We start from the raw sequence: 17,944 nt of genomic DNA on the forward strand, positions 1-17,944 counted from the left end.
AACTGGGATATTTTATTTTTTCTCTCAGGACAAGTCAAATGTGCTTATTACCTTCATTTCATTTTGTAAAAGTGTCCTTTTTTGATGTAAACTTTAAATTCAGTATTGTACACAATGCATCTCACATACGCTTACACTGCAATCCTCAGATCTCAGTTGCTGGCACAAGAAAATGGCAAGCTATTTCCTGCTACAGCTAATATAAGGTATTATGAGAAAACTAGACCCCTTTTGAAAATCAATGCCTATGAACAGCCAAAACAGCTTTTGTTCATTGACTGGTGAAGCTACCTCCTCAGTTCCAGGACAGGACACACCAAAGAAGTTAACTGTGATAACACTGACAACCCCTCATTGGTAACAAGGGGTCATGAGAGCTCTGGGTGCTTGGACTGTCTCTGGATGATCAGTCTAAAGATTGGGCTGAACAGAAACCTGAGCTATTACTGGTAACAGTGATTACAGATAATACGAGATAAAATAATTCAGGTTTAGATTTTTAACATTTATTAAAAAAGCAGGATGTATGTTCATTTCAAATTAAACAGTTAAAAATGTTAAAGCATACAAACAAATCAATTGTGTACTAGCAGCATCCAATTGTTAGAATTTTCTAGAACTCCTCAGTACAGTCTTGGCAAGCTAAAAATATTACAACTTGCAACCAACTGACCTCACCATAGTGCAGATAAAACAAACTTTATAAAAACAACAATTTAAGGTTAAATAAGCTTAAATAAAGGTGTTAAATACAAGACACTTGATCAAAGCTTCTGTACAAAGATAAACAAATTTGGCATTGTACAATTGATTGGCTGGCTCACACCATACATGATTTCAATAGTTAAGCAGTGTAACTGTTTAGCTGAACATCAACTATAAAAAAGTAACTGAAGTTGGGAGAGGGCTAACCCCAGTGAGCCATTTACAAGGCATGTGTATTTTTAGAAAATCAGAACACTGTTTATATTCAGGCACCATTTGTTCCTGCAAATAAATAATCTCTAATGTATCTGCATCCAAACTAGTGTTAAACACATCAGTGCTAACATTTTATAAACACAGCTCTGTGACTATTCACTATACCTCCATTCTTATTGCTATGACAATGTGGACTGTGGAAATAAAACTACTGTACATACAAAAAAATAGAGCACCTTTTAAACATTAAAGTATATGTCTGGTTATTCTTTTTATCTTACAATACTGAAGCCCAAGCTAATGTAAATTGCTTTAACATCTTCACCAGCGCACCTGAAATGCAGGAACTAAAACCCTAAATATTCCTCTTCAGGCAAGCCCCAGCCAGAGCAACTTCTAAAAATGTCTAAAATGACACTAAGGATTTTTTACATTCATCTGCACACAAACAAATATCTGCTATTCTCTGCTTTCTTCATACGGATTTAAAGACAGATTACCACAGTTCTCTCTCCTTTTCAAACGAATAAAGCTGGATAGAGAATGTAGCAGAAACACCTAAAATGGATTGTGAACACAGTGAAATTATTACCCCGCTAATTCAAAAAATACAGCTGTTACATTGTTCAAATAAGTATTTTCCAGGGGCTCGCCGATTAGGATTTTTTGTCTATCGTATTGAAAAACCATTCTGTAAATTTCCTCAGTTGAGCAGCTGCTGTTTGAGACTCCTCCTGAAGTCTCATGTTATCTTGTCTCAGGTGCTGTACCTCTGCTTGGAGAACTGCCTTGTCCTGTTTTTCCTGGTTAAGAAAGATACAAGTTGAGTAAAGTGAGTAGTGATGACAGCATTTATTTTTTGTTGTTAATATTTCTACACTAGTCATACAGACATATTTTGTTGAGCTCCCTAATCCATTAAGACAACTACTAACTGCAAATTAATTCCCCAAATATGCTCCAACTACCTCTTTCACTCTAAGAAAATACTGCAAGCTAAAAAGAAAACTAGATGTTACCTTAATAGAATCAAGCACTAAAAGCATAAGAAGGTTTTAGCTATAATAAATGACATGTGACAGCCCAAGTTGTAAGGAATTGATTTCAAGCACATGTTAAGGAAAAAAAAATTCTAATTTCAAAATTTTCCCTTATGTGATTATTTTCTCACCAAAGCAGTCTCATTTCTATCAGTCCTGGCACTGTGTCCAGCTCAGAAATTAGACAGTAAACTGAGGCACAAAGCAAGTCATTGCTACATGACCAAGAAGGCAACAAGGATGACAGATCTGGAGTGCTAACCATATCCCTATCCTTTGTTTAATCCAAAGTACTATAAATGAACATAAAGTGCCTCACTCTTTCTTGGGTATGTCTAAATGTAGAACATTTATTCTGGAGTAAAGACCCATAAACTAGTTAGCTTTGCCAGTTTGTTTGCATAACCATTCCCACAGGACCTTCTGCACCTCAGTGTTCTCATCGACCACTCAGCAACTGCACTATGTAATTTAACTGATGTACTTATTTCAAGCCCTTGATGAACCGTGTGTAAAAATAAAACTATTAAGACTGGAGAGTAGTTATATTGCTAATGGTCTCTTACCTTTCTCAGGTCGGTTTGTAGTTGCCGGAGGATGACTTCTAGCTGGTTTACTTTTCCAGTCAGAGTACTCGGAGCATGTTCCCTGTAAAGTAAACCACTACCTTCACTCTGAGTTAGTTAAAAATATTTTCTTCTCAGCTTTTGCAGAGTAAAACTTTTAGTAATAGCAAATGAAACCAATCAGTTATGAAAACAGACAAAACCAGAATCAATTACTAGTACAGACTATTACAAAATGAGCAAGAGACTATTACAAGAACTAAATCCAATCCTGCAATATCTGAAATATGACACTGCCTCTTATGCAAATCAGGTAGAAGTTACAATGATTTTAAGAAGGAATGTTTTAGGACATATATGCACATACCCTGACAATGCAAGTCACACTCACTGCTAAATGGTGTGCAGGGACATTAGTTAACAAGCTGCTTTCTGATAAGGACTGCACTAATCTGAAGCAAGCTGCAGCAGCAATTACTGCAAACCAAAAGAGCTGTTAAGAGTTCTTTTGTCTGGTGTGCAGTGGTGTCATTTCAGTAAAGGATAAACCTATGGTTTTATGGAGACAAATATTTTGTTTAAAGGTCAAAACATATGAAATATTGCCACAGGTTGATCAAATGCATGACTGAAGGAAAATGCTGAGAATAGCTTCTGCTTTCTGAATGACAATAAGCACTGTGGGAGATAGTTTCATTTACATTATAGATGCAATTAGCCATCACGTGAATAATTGTGTCTAAAAGAGAGATGGTGAAGAGAAAAGCTTTGCATGCAAAGCTGAATCAGCTGCTTCATGCAACTGCACAAATCCAACAGATTTGCTGATCCTAAAAGGGGAACATCTTTAACAGTCTTTTCCAGTCCTTACTGATCATTAGACTAGGAAAAGATATGGACTTGGAAGTCATTACAATAAATGCGCTTTACCGTGTAGGCAAGCTAATTTGTGTAAAATTGGTTCAAATTAAAATGTAATAATCTAACAAGCAAGAAGACTTTTCCCTCCATTTCCCATTCTTCCACTCCTGCAACTGAAGAGCAAAACTAATCAAAGATGTGTTTTTCTTTTAAAGCGTGCTACTGGACAGATTATACTGCTGAATTTGAGCTTTAAACAAGTATACTCCTCAAAGCAGGAAAGATGGGGGGGAAGAATAATTTCTCCCAGAATACTGCAAAGAATTTGAAGAATTGGGTAGTTTGGCCTACAATTTTCCTGCAGTCCTCAGTTACACGTTCTCTTATTAATTTACCTTTGTATAAACGAAAAATTATGGGTTTACAAGTAGTAAATAGTTGCAAATATAGGTAGGAACACCTGTTTCAAGATTTGAGACATTTGCTGCAGATAAAGTTGTGGCATACTACAGAGTTGAGCTCCTGTTATTGGTTCTAATCAAATGAAATCTAAAATAAGAGTAACATAAATTATTCTTGTAAGGAGGAATACAGTGAAAAATTTGATTATCTGAAACTCTGCATCTAACTGTGCTCTGCATTAGAGGCCTATTACAGTGAGAGAGTTTTATTTGACTATACTACAAATTTTCTAGACAGAACTGCTCAGAATTTGATTCCAAGAAACAACATTTTTCAAAATCAGAGACAATTCGATCAGTCAAGGTAACAGGTCTGCCATCAAACAGCCGTGAAACATGCATACAGAAAATCTGACTCAGAACATAAAGACAAAATCTTTCCTTAAAATACTTTTGTAAGAAATATGCTTTAATTCTGACATACCCAGCAGCCTCAAGGAAATCTTTTCCATCTGGGGGACTCTCATCCAAAGGTAACTCCTGTGTTCCTTCCAAGCCCTGTGCTTGCTGCATATCATTCAAGGTGCAAAAAGATGCTACTCCCTGATCTGTAAAAAGCAACATAAGGATACATCTAAAACTGGACAAATTAAAGAGCTATATTTCTGCCATTATCCCAGTTCAGTTAGCGAAATGGCTGTAGGTTTCTACATCTCAGCTTTGAAGATAATCAGCAGATGTATGTTCCAACCAGTTGGCTTCCCCACACCTGCATCCAAAGGCAACCCCAAATCAATTTTTTATGTCTATCAATCAGCAGTATGACAGTTTTGTCTGGACCATTTAATGCTGATATGAACAGTAAATTGGTCTTAATGAACTCTGCAGAAAACCATTTCAGAATTCAGGGTCACAACGGATGACAATAATAATTCAGCAAACAGGTCTGCATTTTTCCATGGACTTAAAGCTCTCAGATTCCTCAGAAATCTGCAATGTTTATTTCGTACTGCTTTACTTTCTCAAGTATTTGCAGAACCTAAGGGCAATCTGCATACTTGAAAAACAATAAATTTACACTATTTTTATCAATTGAGTTTTTAGAACATATATTACTAAGGCAAGCTATTATCTGCATTGAATTTGAGTAGAACATAATCTAACAAGCACAGATGTAATTACCTATGGATATACAGTGTGGTTGCCAAAATATATCAGTCACCACATAATAGAAGTATGCCATGCAGATCATCATTGCACAGAACAGGAGTAAATGATGCATTCATTAGGATTTAATTTCTCTTCTTTAAAAAAACAAAATCCATATTCTGTGGAGATTGATTTAACTTATTTCTACCAAACAAAATCCATGTCTGTAGGCTTGTATGAATTCTGGTGACAACATGCCTGCCTTGCCCTTTCTCCCCTTGCTCTACCACCCCACAAGGCCCAAAGCTTGCATTGTCATGCAAACGTGCAAAACATAGGAAATATTAAAGAAAGTTTACAGAAGGCAAAAGTCATCAATCTCAGACCATCACCTAGAAACGGCGTGTGATGACAGAACGGCCCAAATTCTTCATCTGAGTCAAAACCTGGAATAAGATTTAGAACGTTCCTATAAACAAGACAGTCCACCTCCACTGGAGCAGCTGTGGCCCTTGTGTACAGCGCACACAGTGGGATGTTCCCAGTGCAGCTCATGCTGGTGCTCATTCTCAGCCTCGCCAGGCCATTTTTACACAATACCAACATCACAGTAAAGCAAAAGGTGTCACACCCCGTGTCTCTAATAGTAATACCCAGTGTTGCAACACAGCACGACAACCTGGCATGATACGTAAGAGGACAATCCTTCAAACTCTAAGGACACAAACACAGGCCAGATCTTTTCAACTAGAAAGGACATTTTAGTTTAAAAGTTTTACCAATCAAACATAGGAAATCACTAAAAATCTCTTTATTGATTTAAAAAAATTCCTTCAGTCTTAAGGAATACCAGAGATTGTCAATTCATTTTCTAATACAATGAAGAAAAGTTGCATGTCTTATTTTGTCCAATTTTAAAGACTGCAGCTCATTTCTCCTCCTTTTATCCTTGATTCTGACTAGTGATAGATCTCAGCAAATATGAATGTCTTTTCCATATCTCCTGACAATAAGGTAAGAGAATAATTTTAAACACATAATCAATGACATAATTTACAGATTTGACACCTACTAAGTTAAATAGATTTACTTAGCATGGATAAACTAAAATTAATTTCCCAGGTCAAACACAGTATGTAGGCCAGAAACAAGAGAGTATAAACAAGCAGTTGCAAGTACATAGCTAATTATTGATTTCACTTTTATACTATTCACATGTTCATTACCACTTAATAGAAACAAAGCCAGCAACAAATGTTATGCTGTTACTATTTTTTCTATGGCAAACAAAATGTGACATTGTGTCTCAGAGAAAATTCTACTGCAATATAAAAAAATAATCTGCATTTTTTCCCTCTGCTGACTAAGCTTAATTAAAGAAACTGACCACTTGTCTGGTTTATTTGTCAGCTGAGAAAGTGTTTTGTCAGTTTGATCTCCTCAACAGTATCTTAGAGCATCTTTTTCTTGATGGATAAAAGCAGGTGCAAAACCAGGTACATGCAACTGTTAATGTAATCACATTATGCCATTTTAAAACACAGTCTTTTAAAATATTTTGTATTATTTCAAAACACAACAAAAACATGCTTGCAATGAAGTATAATGTGTGGATTAACTTCTCCTTCCTTGTATAATCCCTAGTGAAGTTCAATTTCACATAATTTAAAAACTATTAATAATTAAGAGTAGGAAATTAATTGTTACCCCTTTTCTGTTTTTCTAGCATAACTTAGACATATTTTTCAATATTCATATCTTAATAAAATATGAAACCATATTCTAACATTCCCAAGGTGAGGAAAAAAGTCACTGCATGGCCACTAATAATCCAAAGTCTCCAATTACATAACATACTACATAAATTCCTGTGCTACTCTTCAAACATTAGTTCTTTAATTTTCCAAAGCCAGGTTAGTGGCAAAATAATTCCCTGAACAAGTTAGTAAGACAATAAATCTCTGTAATAATTAGTACAACAACTAGTTCCTGGACAAGAAAACTATTTTGCCTTTGAATACTTCTCAAGTACTTTTAAAGACACATTTTTATTTTCAGTAACTATATAAAAATCTCACTGATCTCCCTATAAGTAATCAAGCTAAGCAACAGCTTCACCAATTTACTATTTAAATCTGAACTGTGGTGAAAACTGAACTTGTGCTTTGAAGAGCAAAATCTTCCTATTGATTTTTGGTTTATTTGTTTTCAACAGAATTGGCTTGACCCTTTATTAATGAAAATGAAATCAAAGTTACCTCAAAAACCAGCTCTTTTTATAAAGAAAAATCAATGGGTATGATACTGTAGATCTAAGTTCTGCTTCCTACAGGGACCCCTTGTATTTATTCAGTTGAAGAAATAGGTGCATACTAACAGAAGAAAACACATGTAAATCTCAGAGTTCTTATTTTTAAGTGGGATGTCCCTGCCAAACTCCAAACAGAACCCATACACAGAAAACTATTTGCAAAAAATATACTGGTCTTGATATCAAAAGTTTAAGCAATAGTTGACTTAGCAAGACCAATGATGATGAGACAAAAAATCATATCTTAATTTACAGTAACAGAGTCATACAGCTGTAACTACTAAGAATTTGAATCTGAATTTCCATTGTTGCAGACCGCTAACAGAGGCCAGAAAAAACTAGGCAATTTTGATGTACTGCAAAGCAGAAAAGGCTCAAGTGAGTAAAGTGCATGAAGCCACTCTCTCATTGTTAAGGTAAAGTCTACCCACAAACATATACTTACATATGCACTGAAGCAAAAAGAATTACATGCACTAGAAATGACTAAATGTTAAATATTTTCATTTTTTCTTTTTCTAGCACTTTAATGCACTACTGTGATTAAAATAATTATCTGTCACACTGAATGCTTCACTTCTTTCTCATTATGTTATGTGTAGCATTACTTGCATTAAGCTATGAAGATTTTAAATCAAAGTATTAAAATAGCATTAATTATAGTAGCACAGATGTTTTTGCAAAGATAAATTGGCATTAAGAAACACTGCATTCTGATTGGCACTAGTAGGCGTTCATAAAAATCACCTGGAAAACAGTTGAAACCACCGATTCTAATGAACTAAATCAGAGACATAAGAAGGACTTTCTTAAACCCACAGTATGATTTATCAAACACTAAACAGCATTTTAAAGCATAATAAACCCAGGTTGAAGTAGCACAAATAGTACAAAGTTTTATTCCTAATAGTATTCAATATTTATATTTGTGTCAGTTCTTTTCTATAATTACAGTATCAGGTATGGACATCCAAAAAGGCTTCTCCTTTTGCTCCCCAAAACATTGAAAAGATCCAAAAAAAGCCATTAGCAAGATAATACACATGCTGAAAGCCAGTCCCTTTTCCCTAACTTGGAGATCTATTAGAAGGATAATAGAAAAAAAGAATTAAAAAATTAATTACCTTACTTTCCCTTAGTCTTTTCTGAGATTTCTTTGTTCTCCTTTTTCAAATTGATCTTTCCAATTTGTTCTATAAATCCCCATGTCTTTATCTTTACTCAGTTGACCATGCTTTCTTTCTTTTTTTTTTTTTATAACCTCTCCCTTTTTAGCCCAACTACCCTCTCTAAAATCCTACCTCTTTTGCTTTACAGTCGCATCCAGTCCTATCGATTTTTTATTGTTTGCTTCAGGGATGGATCCAAAAACATTACAACAGTGTATTTCTATCATGTCAGCTGCCACCTGGTTACTCTCTCTCTGCAGCTCCCAACAAAATAAGAGAAGGTAACTGGAAGCAGCATATCCATGTATGACAGAAATGGAAGGATGCCTCTTACTACTGACTGGGCTGACTCTAGCATGCATGTTAAATATCATATCTGGATAAATATCAGAGTCAAAACTGTGTCTTGCAAAGGAAGGCAGTGTGAAGACAAAACAATGCCACACAGTTTATCGACACTGACCCTCAACAGAGGCAGCTCAAGCAAAAACCCTTTCACTGCAGCTTCTGGGGCCTCTGGAGTTAATGCCTGCACAGCTCTCCATTACACTGTGAAGACCTGTCTTAGGAATAACAGAAGATTTTCAGGAAAAGTTTGAGGTAGGTATTCAGCTTCCCACAAAAGTTCTTGCCAAGCAAAAGCAGTGAAATTAAATCTTCACAAAGCGAAAAGCGTTATCATCATAGTTTCAATTTAAAATAAAAAAAGTAATGGCTTTTCCCACTCTTATAGACCACAGTTTAAAACCTACTGTTCTACATAGGACGAAGGTTTCAGCTGAATAAAAGCTAATACTAATAAACAACCCTGTCCAGGGCTCATTTGAGGGGAGAAAAGAAAGCTAAAAATGAGACTGCTGCTCTTGTAACACTTAGAAGTAAACTCTGAGTACAGATGATGATAGCAAAAATCTTGCTACTATATTTAATTCTTAATCCAATTGATGCCAACATTATAAGCACCTAAAAAGGCTAGAGCTAACATAATTGAGATACAATTGCTTTTTAAGACAGACAGATGAAGGATAGTGAGGACCACCTTAGGAACATTGAACTGATCAAATTGTGTAAGTTGTCAACATACAATCTGGAGACATCACAGGAGAAAAATCCTGACCTTGGAATGAAATTGGTAATTCTAATAAACTGATATTAACAAAAGACCTTGTACAAAGAAAAAACTAAAATTAAGTTTAGTATCTAGGTTCTAGAACAGAACATAACTTTAAAATATCAGGTTCGCAAAGCCAAACTAGAGAACAACTCTAGAGTTAATTTCTGATTCAGTATTAAAAAATTCTTATCTATCTTGTGATCCTTTCCATCGAAAGTTGGGGGGGAGGTGTGTGTTTGTTTTGGTGTTTTTTTGAGATGGTCCTATATGAAATGTGATCCAATTTCCACCCAGTTTAATAAAAAGATCAAAGCAGTTTTATATTCAGAAGTGGATAAACTTTAGAATCATCCACTCTCTTTTTCACGTTGATAGAATGCAGAACAGTAGTTCCAAGCTATTTTTAAATACAAAGCTGAAGCAACTCCTAAGTCAATAACATTAAAGTACATATGGAAACTGCATCTGCTAATTCATATCCAACACATTCCCTTCCATTTTTTATGACATGCCTATCAGTTATTATTTTTAAATTACTTCCAAATTGTAAGACATAGGATACAGAAAACTGAACAATGGTTTAAAAATTCCATTCTTTGCAAAAGTTTCTATTGCAGCACTATAAATTTAGTCAAAACATTGTATAAGTCATCTAAGATATACACAGATGTCTCTACTGCAGAATCCTAAACAGAAAAGAATTACATTCCTTCAGAGGAAAATAGATGATTATTTACTACTCAAATTCTTTCAATAATTAAAAAAACTCTGATAAACAGTTTCTCTCTTACAACTCAGACCTTCAGTTCTTCAGCATTATCTACAGATATATCCAAGGTTTTTACAATTAAAACACAAGAAGTGAATACCCTTCCGCCCTAGGATAGAGCACTGTGGGGTAGCTATGTTGTTCTACTTCTCCCTCTCAAATTCAAATGCAATTACACTCACATAACACTTTCCAAAGTGAAATTATTTTCATCACAATATGAAGTAGTAAACAGAATGAAAAGCTATTCATTCTCAAAGGAAGCTAAAAATACAGAAGCATAACTGGTATAGAATGATCTTTCAGTCAGTTGAACTCAAAAATTTTATTAGCATTTAAAAATATTCTTCAAGTACAAAGTTACAGAACTAGTCACTTACTGATCCATATCTTTTTTGCAGTAGCTTAAGATTTCAATAACAAATAGCAGGGTGTTCCCTGAGCAATCAAATATAGAAATGCACGGGAACAGCTGTCAAGATTCTCAGCATCACAGTATTTCCTGCCAGCTATCACTGCCATGTTGGAGTAATATTGAATGCATATACAGTTAATCAGGTTAGGAAACAATATAGTTCTTCAAATTCCTAATAATCACTGTTATTTCAGGTTTTCACAATCCCATTTAAATTAGTATAGTAAGTAGTTCTGAAGAGTTGTTGGTCAAAATGAAATTTAATCACTTCATATTTTGGGAAGGAACCAGGTACCAGAAAACTGATCCCCATGGTTGCTTTTAGTTAAAAAACCCAAATCACTAACTTGACAGCCAATTCTTCTCATAAACTTAAGACCTGTATCTTATACAATGATGACTGTTCATCAGATTCATTAGATACCCTATTCATTAGATACCCTTGACTTTCTGTACATTCACCAATGCAAGCAACACCATTTAAGAGATGTCAGAAATTTTATGACAGCACAGCAACTTAGCCAAAACACCCCTCAGAAACAACAAAACACAAACACTCCACTGTATATACTCATATATATACTCAAACCAACATCCATCTTTCTGTATTTATACATTATGTGTAGGTTTAGTTTCCAGAGGTGGACAAAGTTTTTTTCTAATCTGATTTTATAATTTAAATAAAGCAAACCTGGTCTATATCCTGCACCTCAAGTTCTGCTATTGGAAAATAAACTGTATGTTTTTGCTGGTCTTCAAGGGCTTATGAAAACTGAGAGGGACTGCAACATCATTTGGACTACACATACCAGTTTATAAACATGACACCACAGACACAGGAAACTGTTACTCCCGGTTTCATTTCAAACATCTAACATAAATGCTTTGAATCTCTCCTTCAAAGAACCTGATTTTTCCACTTGATTACAGAAAGAACTTGGGCAACCAAGTGGATGAATTGCACCTGAAACGGATATTGAAAGTATCACAAATACCCCAAATTTTCAGTGACAACCTTCCACACTGAGAAGTGATACTGCCAAAAGAACTAAAGGGCTATGGAGGCAAACACTGGGTTTTTGTAATTCAAAATGTGGCTGTACAATATATATATTTTTTTTAAAGTTTGTGTACTGAACATTGATTTTTATTCAAATGTTCCTGTTACCTTCAAACGCTCGTGCAGCATCTACCAGATGAGACCAGTCTAGCCCTGTGGCAGTGTCTGGCAGGGGCATCAGGCCAGGATCATTGAATTTGGCTTTATCAGATAAGGACCCATCTGAGAACCAGAATTCATCTAAACAATAAACACAATAATTAGTCTTCCTGTAACAATTATGCACAATTAATTTTGAAGCTACTATAATGATCTGCAAACAATGTATAAGCAAAGAGTGCTTATCTTCATTACTCTTGTATCTGTCTTTTCTGTTCAATACTTAGCATGGGTGGAACAATTTCTACATGTTGGCAGAATACATGGGAAGAGTTTCTAAAGGGTTTTTTTTTGTGCCACTTTGCACATGACGTGTTCTTTGCATTTTCATGTGAACACTATGTGAGGAGGCAACATCCATTCTTAAAGTATAGCATATTAAATCTGAGCACTGAGCAGAAAAGTTGCTAGATACACAAAGTTATATTTTTAAGGTGCCTGTGAAACAACATACAAGATACTTACATGCAAGGTTTTACTCTGAAACTTAAAATACTTTAGTTCCAAAACCAATTAAAAACATAACCTGTCTTTCTTTTAATCCTCATTTTCACATTGAAAATACTACCTTGTTAGTTTAATATTTTTAGCTATATCTCTGAGGACGTAAGGCTTGTGTGGAATTCCAGAGGGAGCTGTAACAAACTGTATGCTGTACACAGATCATTTATTAAATTAAATGTATACACTATAAAGTTGGTTCAAACACGGCTTTCATTTATGCAGTCTGGTAGAAAGGTGCCGCAAACATACATTTTAGTAGAGAAGATGCTAATTTTCATAATTACATTAAATAGTTTTATATTTTCCTTTCCTTTGCTATTGTCCGTAGCAAATTTTACTCTGATCAATATGAACACATTAAAAAGAATACTGCTGAACAGGCATACAAAGGTTTATATTCTTAAAACTGAACATAAACCAAAACCATTATATTTATAATCACAGTTTGTCCTAACCATAAGGCTCGCAATGGAATATACTACTTTTATCCCATAATATTGTCAGGAAGAAAGAAATTTTGCTTCAAAAGTATTCACTTCAATTTAAAAAAAGGTCAAAATAGTAATTTTTCCTCAAATATTTCAGAAGGAGATTTCCATCTAGTTATTCCAGTTATTCAAATTATAATACATAAGAGCAGTATTTTTTTCCAGAAAAAGATCAAACAAAAAACAATGAAGGAAGAAATGCATGCATACAAATGGAAGAAACATTACAGTTTAAGAAAATGGCATGTTGTCATTGTTCTGATACCAGTGTTCATTTGAATTAAAGATTTCTGACGCAAAAATCAAAAAGAGTAGGCTGTTACAGAGCAAAGAATAGAGCATATGATATGCTCTATTCTTTGCAGAAATCTTGCTTAAAAAAATATAGAATATCAGGAAAAGGACAGTGTAGGAGGCTTAGAATCCTCTGTCACAAATTAGGAGTCCCTGCAGAAGAGGTACAAATCCTATTTACTGTGGAATTTATCTTGTTCTACACTTATATGAAAGGTGCAGTATTGTTACATTACACTTGGAAGTGGCTTGAAAAAACTCTGTAGAAATATCTTTCTCAATATTACTCTTCAGTATGCAAAAGTGGACATTATATGAAATGGAAAATACAATATAGACACATATTCTACTCATATATCTGTACTGAGATTTTATTTTCAGTTCCTTATAAACATACATAAACTCTCACCTAAGGTTACCTTGGTGCAAATACACTGGAAGCTGAAAGTCAGAGCAGTCTCTGAACTTTTGTATATGACTTAGACATTATAAGAACCTTATTTATTCAAGTACAAATGTTTTATACATCCCTGTTGTGGAAAATAGACAGAATACTTTATTTGAAAGGCTGGCAAGCCAGCTTTTGGTTCTAGACCAGCAGGCAGGCCCTAAGGGACAGTCCTTGCTTTTGTGTGATCAGCCTACAGAGGCTGATTGTGAAACCTGTCAGGAATAAGCCTGTTCCCAGCACGATTCTGCTGGCTTTCCAAATTAAAGTGTAGGAGTGATATATTCACCAGTAGTCATCCTTCATTATGCATTGTCTTTGTGAGAACCTCAGTTCACCTTAGGGTGGATCCTATTCAGTCCTGCATAAGCCCTGACAGAGCTGCTCAACTGCAGAAAGCCTGCCAGAGTAGAGATTTGAATATTGATAGCTCTGGAAATGCAAGTGCTCATGCTGATGGCTGAAATTTCAAGTGGAATAACTGAACGAGCATGAGTAAGCCACCACAGAATAAATCATTTTCAGGATATAAATTGTGTTCTTTGCAGTGGGGAGGGGAGAGGGAAGGGAATAAGAAAAATACCTCTAATTATATAGGCCTTGGTGCCTTTGAATTTCAGAGAATATTGGTTGTATTTCAGGAATGCTCTGGGTGAGATAAATTATTTCTAGCTTCCTGTATTTGCATTTCTTTCCTGCTCCCCTTACCTTACTGTTGCCTCCACTCTTTCCCTCTATGACTGCCACATCAGCAGCTGTTACCTGTTGTCTCCCTTTTTGATTTGGGCAAAGGTGATAAGTGATGCTTGAGCATACCCACCTCTGCGCAGGTATGCTCAAGTGTGGGCTCTGCGTGCCCAGGAAGATATGCCTGGTCTCATAGGCCACTATCCTCACTGCACACAAGACTGACTTTGAGGCAACACAGATTTATCCCTTATTTCCTTCGAGGAAACATTTTCAGTGTTATCTTTCAGTTTTAAAGATTATTTTATTTCTTCTACTCCTTTTGGCACAAAAATAATTGATCCTGTAGTTTCTGGTCCTTTCAGTTACATCACTTCCTCTACTTAGGAATTTTATTTATTTTTATTATTGATGCATAAAAGTATAAAGCATTTTCAAAAGAGTCCTTATTTTCACCAAAATTATGCGGTCAGTTCAGTTTCTGACAGAGCTCCTGAAATGGATGGTTATCAGTCCCACAAATGACTGTATTTAGAGAGTAACTAGTTATACAGAAAAAGAAAGATTCACCTGACTTACCCTTTTCTAATTCCAAGGCAATTATCCTGCTTCAGTTGGAAGTGCTACTTTTATGCAGAGACTGTAGATCATGAAAAAACTATCTGCTTACTGTGCTCAAACTAGACATGTCGTTTATCAAGTAGATTATCTCAAAAGATGCTGCAGGTGAAGGAACCTATCAAATCATATGTAGACATAAACTCCACTGTCTGTGGGTTGTTTTTCTTTCATGCAATCAGTAATTATAACTCTACAGTCCTCTTAAACAACAGCTTCTGTCTGCTGAACCCTTCCCTTCTTCCGTATTGCCAAGGGTTGTTGAAAGTCTACCTCCAAAGATGTCAGTCTGCTAGTAGACCTTCTTGTGGATATGTGCTCCTAATAACTACTTTTTCCTTCCTTTTCTTATTGAAGATAGTCTTATGTTCTAGTATGATGAACTATTCACTGTGAGAGAGCCTCTAACAGCACACACATATAATCCTTTGTTTATGTGAATTAATCAACAGCCCGTATTTGCTTACTGAAAAACTGTTTTCCAAATTGCTAACACTGTACATCATCAATACACAGTGATGCTCTTCCATTTTAATACTGCTTCTTATTAAGGAGGTTAGTTTTGGACTGAAGTTTAGTAAATCAGTTTCAAGACAGACATTCACCTACTAACATAGCTGCAGATACAGCTACTGTACTTCTGGCAGCCTTTTGCCTATGATGTGTATAATCTGAGAACTTTCAGAATCTGTCAGTGTACTTTAACTCTTTTTTTCACTTCACTTCCCCCAGTGATAAAATAATAATGAAAAAAATCCTGTAGCTTCACTTTTCTCATTATCTTTTTAAAGTCAACATCACACACAGATGAAGTTTCTGGTTCTGTATTTGCATGGTCATTCTGTCTGATAATTCTGATTTGCCAGTATACTGATACACCTCAGGTTGTTTATTATGCTTTGGTTTTGGTGCTGCCTTGCTTACCTATTAATCATACTCTTTTCCTTGTTAGAGGATTCTCACGAGATTTGGTGCTGCCACAGTATTTCATGCTGAGTAATAACATGCAAGAACATACCTTTCTAAAATTAACTTCAGCTAAAACCACGCTATTTCCACTGATTTCTGTAAACATTGAATATCAAATGCTTTGAGATTGCATACAAAGGCAGCTAAGACTCCTGATATCTGATACTAGAACCTTATGCTAAAATTATAAATGCAAAAGAAACCTCTCATTGATATAGAATGCAAACACTGATTACAAAAAATCTTCTTAACAAGAGCCAAAGTTAGTTTCTTATATTCTTATATATATTCTATGTTTTGGAAACATAGATGGGCAAGTCATGATGTGGGGTTTTTTTTCAGAGTGTAATTACAGATAACCAATTAAATCTTCCTTGAAACAGTCATCATAAAAGATCTTATATAGCTGGTATTGCTAAGCATTTTTAAAATACAGAACCAGAAGCAGAAAATAGAGGTTACATATGAAAACAGCATGAACTGCCTTGGATATCAGCAACCAGTTTATGACTGACAGGATACCAATTTTGTGGGGTTTTTTTTCCAGCTATGTGTATATATATCTTTCTGTATCTAAGAAGCAGCAAGAATGAAAAACTAAGTGTCTAAGACAGAACTAATACACAAACCACTAAAATATCACTGCTGGAGGAGCAGTATAAAGCTTGAATGTACACCGTTAATTGCCTTGTGTCAATCTCCATAAGAAAAGCACGGTGAAGGTTTGATCCCATTGCACATTAACTTTTGTAAGAAATGACTCTAAAAAAACAGGCCTAACATAGTAACAAAAAAAAAAAAGGAAAAAGAAAAAACCAAAATACAATCAGGATGCCTAACTCTATACTCAATAGCTCCTTCAGAGACTACAAAAACTACTGAATTCGTCTCTAGTTAAACAAAATGGATCTCCATTCGCTATCTGTAAAATAATAGGATCTTTTCAGATTAAATTTGTAGTAAAGAGTTTCACTCTGATAGAAGAGTATTTTTAGAATGGCAAAAGGCACACCAAGCGTGCATTCCCATCTGAAGAAGGAATTTAGCACTCATTTGAGATACCAGTTTAAAATTAACCAGTAGTTAGTCACAAAAACTCAGTCTCATAGCTGAGGCCACTCTAACTAGACAAGTGTACACAAGAATTTCATATATAAAGCTCATTTCTGAAAGTTAGCAAATGGTTGCTAGTTCCAGAAGGACATGATGAATGACAGAACCCCTTTTATTACTACTTCTTTTAAGTCATCTGGACATGCACCTACAAACATCCTTAATGTTTTCAAGAAACCCACCCACAGCTTCTTAACTATGGAGTTGAAAGTCCACATTTTTTTTTTTAAATTTCAGTCAACTGTGATGCATTATTAAAGTAGATAAATAAAAAAGGCTTTTTTTTTTCTAACTTGGGTGTCCACTATAGGTGCCCACTATAGGTCAGACACCTAAACTAACTGAGAAGCATATACATTCAGCATTTTTGAGAAAACAATTGACTCTTACTAAATAAACAAGAATGGATATGTAGTCTAAATATACATATCCGTCTGTGTAGATCGGAGCTTTTCCTTCCATTTTTTTTTCAAAAAAAATGACTGCAAACTTAATAGTTCACCCTGGAATTATTGCAAGCTAAGCATATAATAAAGGTCTCACTTATGAAAACCTCACAAGTAAAAAGAAATATTCATAGAACAGTTTTAATTTAACACCTCAGACTATTATTTAGCTGCCATTAAAAATGAAGTATCATTTGCAAAGGTTTTACTAACATGTTAAAAAAGAGTTATCAGTAAATTCAATTTGGAAATTGAAGTAAAAGACAACATTTATTGCACATTTCAAGATGTTACTAAAAGGATCATCTAAATATAAGCTGTTCCTTTTAGCTGTTATTTCAAATATATCTTTGAATATTTCAGTAATTTGAATGCACATAAAAAATAAATAAAAATATTAAAATAGAATCAGGCCAGTTTCGCTTAATTAGGTTGTCACTGG

At 34.9% G+C, this 17,944-nt stretch overlaps 1 protein-coding gene across 3 annotated transcripts in view; it reads right to left on the bottom strand.

Annotated features, from left to right (window-relative positions):
• Positions 1-484: 484 nt before the first annotated feature.
• The window catches only part of SIPA1L2 (signal induced proliferation associated 1 like 2), a 109,389-nt gene continuing 91,929 nt past the window's right edge, over positions 485-17,944 (bottom strand). The window contains exons 18-22 of one of the 3 annotated variants that reach the window (XM_018077429.1): positions 11,885-12,016; positions 5,331-5,384; positions 4,274-4,397; positions 2,528-2,609; positions 485-1,724 (exon numbers count right to left, since the gene is read on the bottom strand). In XM_018077429.1, the coding sequence (XP_017932918.1) occupies positions 1,578-1,724; positions 2,528-2,609; positions 4,274-4,397; positions 5,331-5,384; positions 11,885-12,016 (539 nt within the window). In that variant the 3' untranslated portion in view covers positions 485-1,577. The remainder of the gene's footprint in view (positions 1,725-2,527; positions 2,610-4,273; positions 4,398-5,330; positions 5,385-11,884; positions 12,017-17,944) is intronic. The other 2 variants (XM_018077430.1, XM_018077431.1) reach the window with 2 other exon arrangements.

Source organism: Manacus vitellinus, unplaced genomic scaffold (genome assembly GCF_001715985.3).
Source record: "Manacus vitellinus isolate BGI_N305 unplaced genomic scaffold, ASM171598v3 scaffold_37_pilon, whole genome shotgun sequence".
Taxonomy (NCBI): domain Eukaryota; kingdom Metazoa; phylum Chordata; class Aves; order Passeriformes; family Pipridae; genus Manacus; species Manacus vitellinus.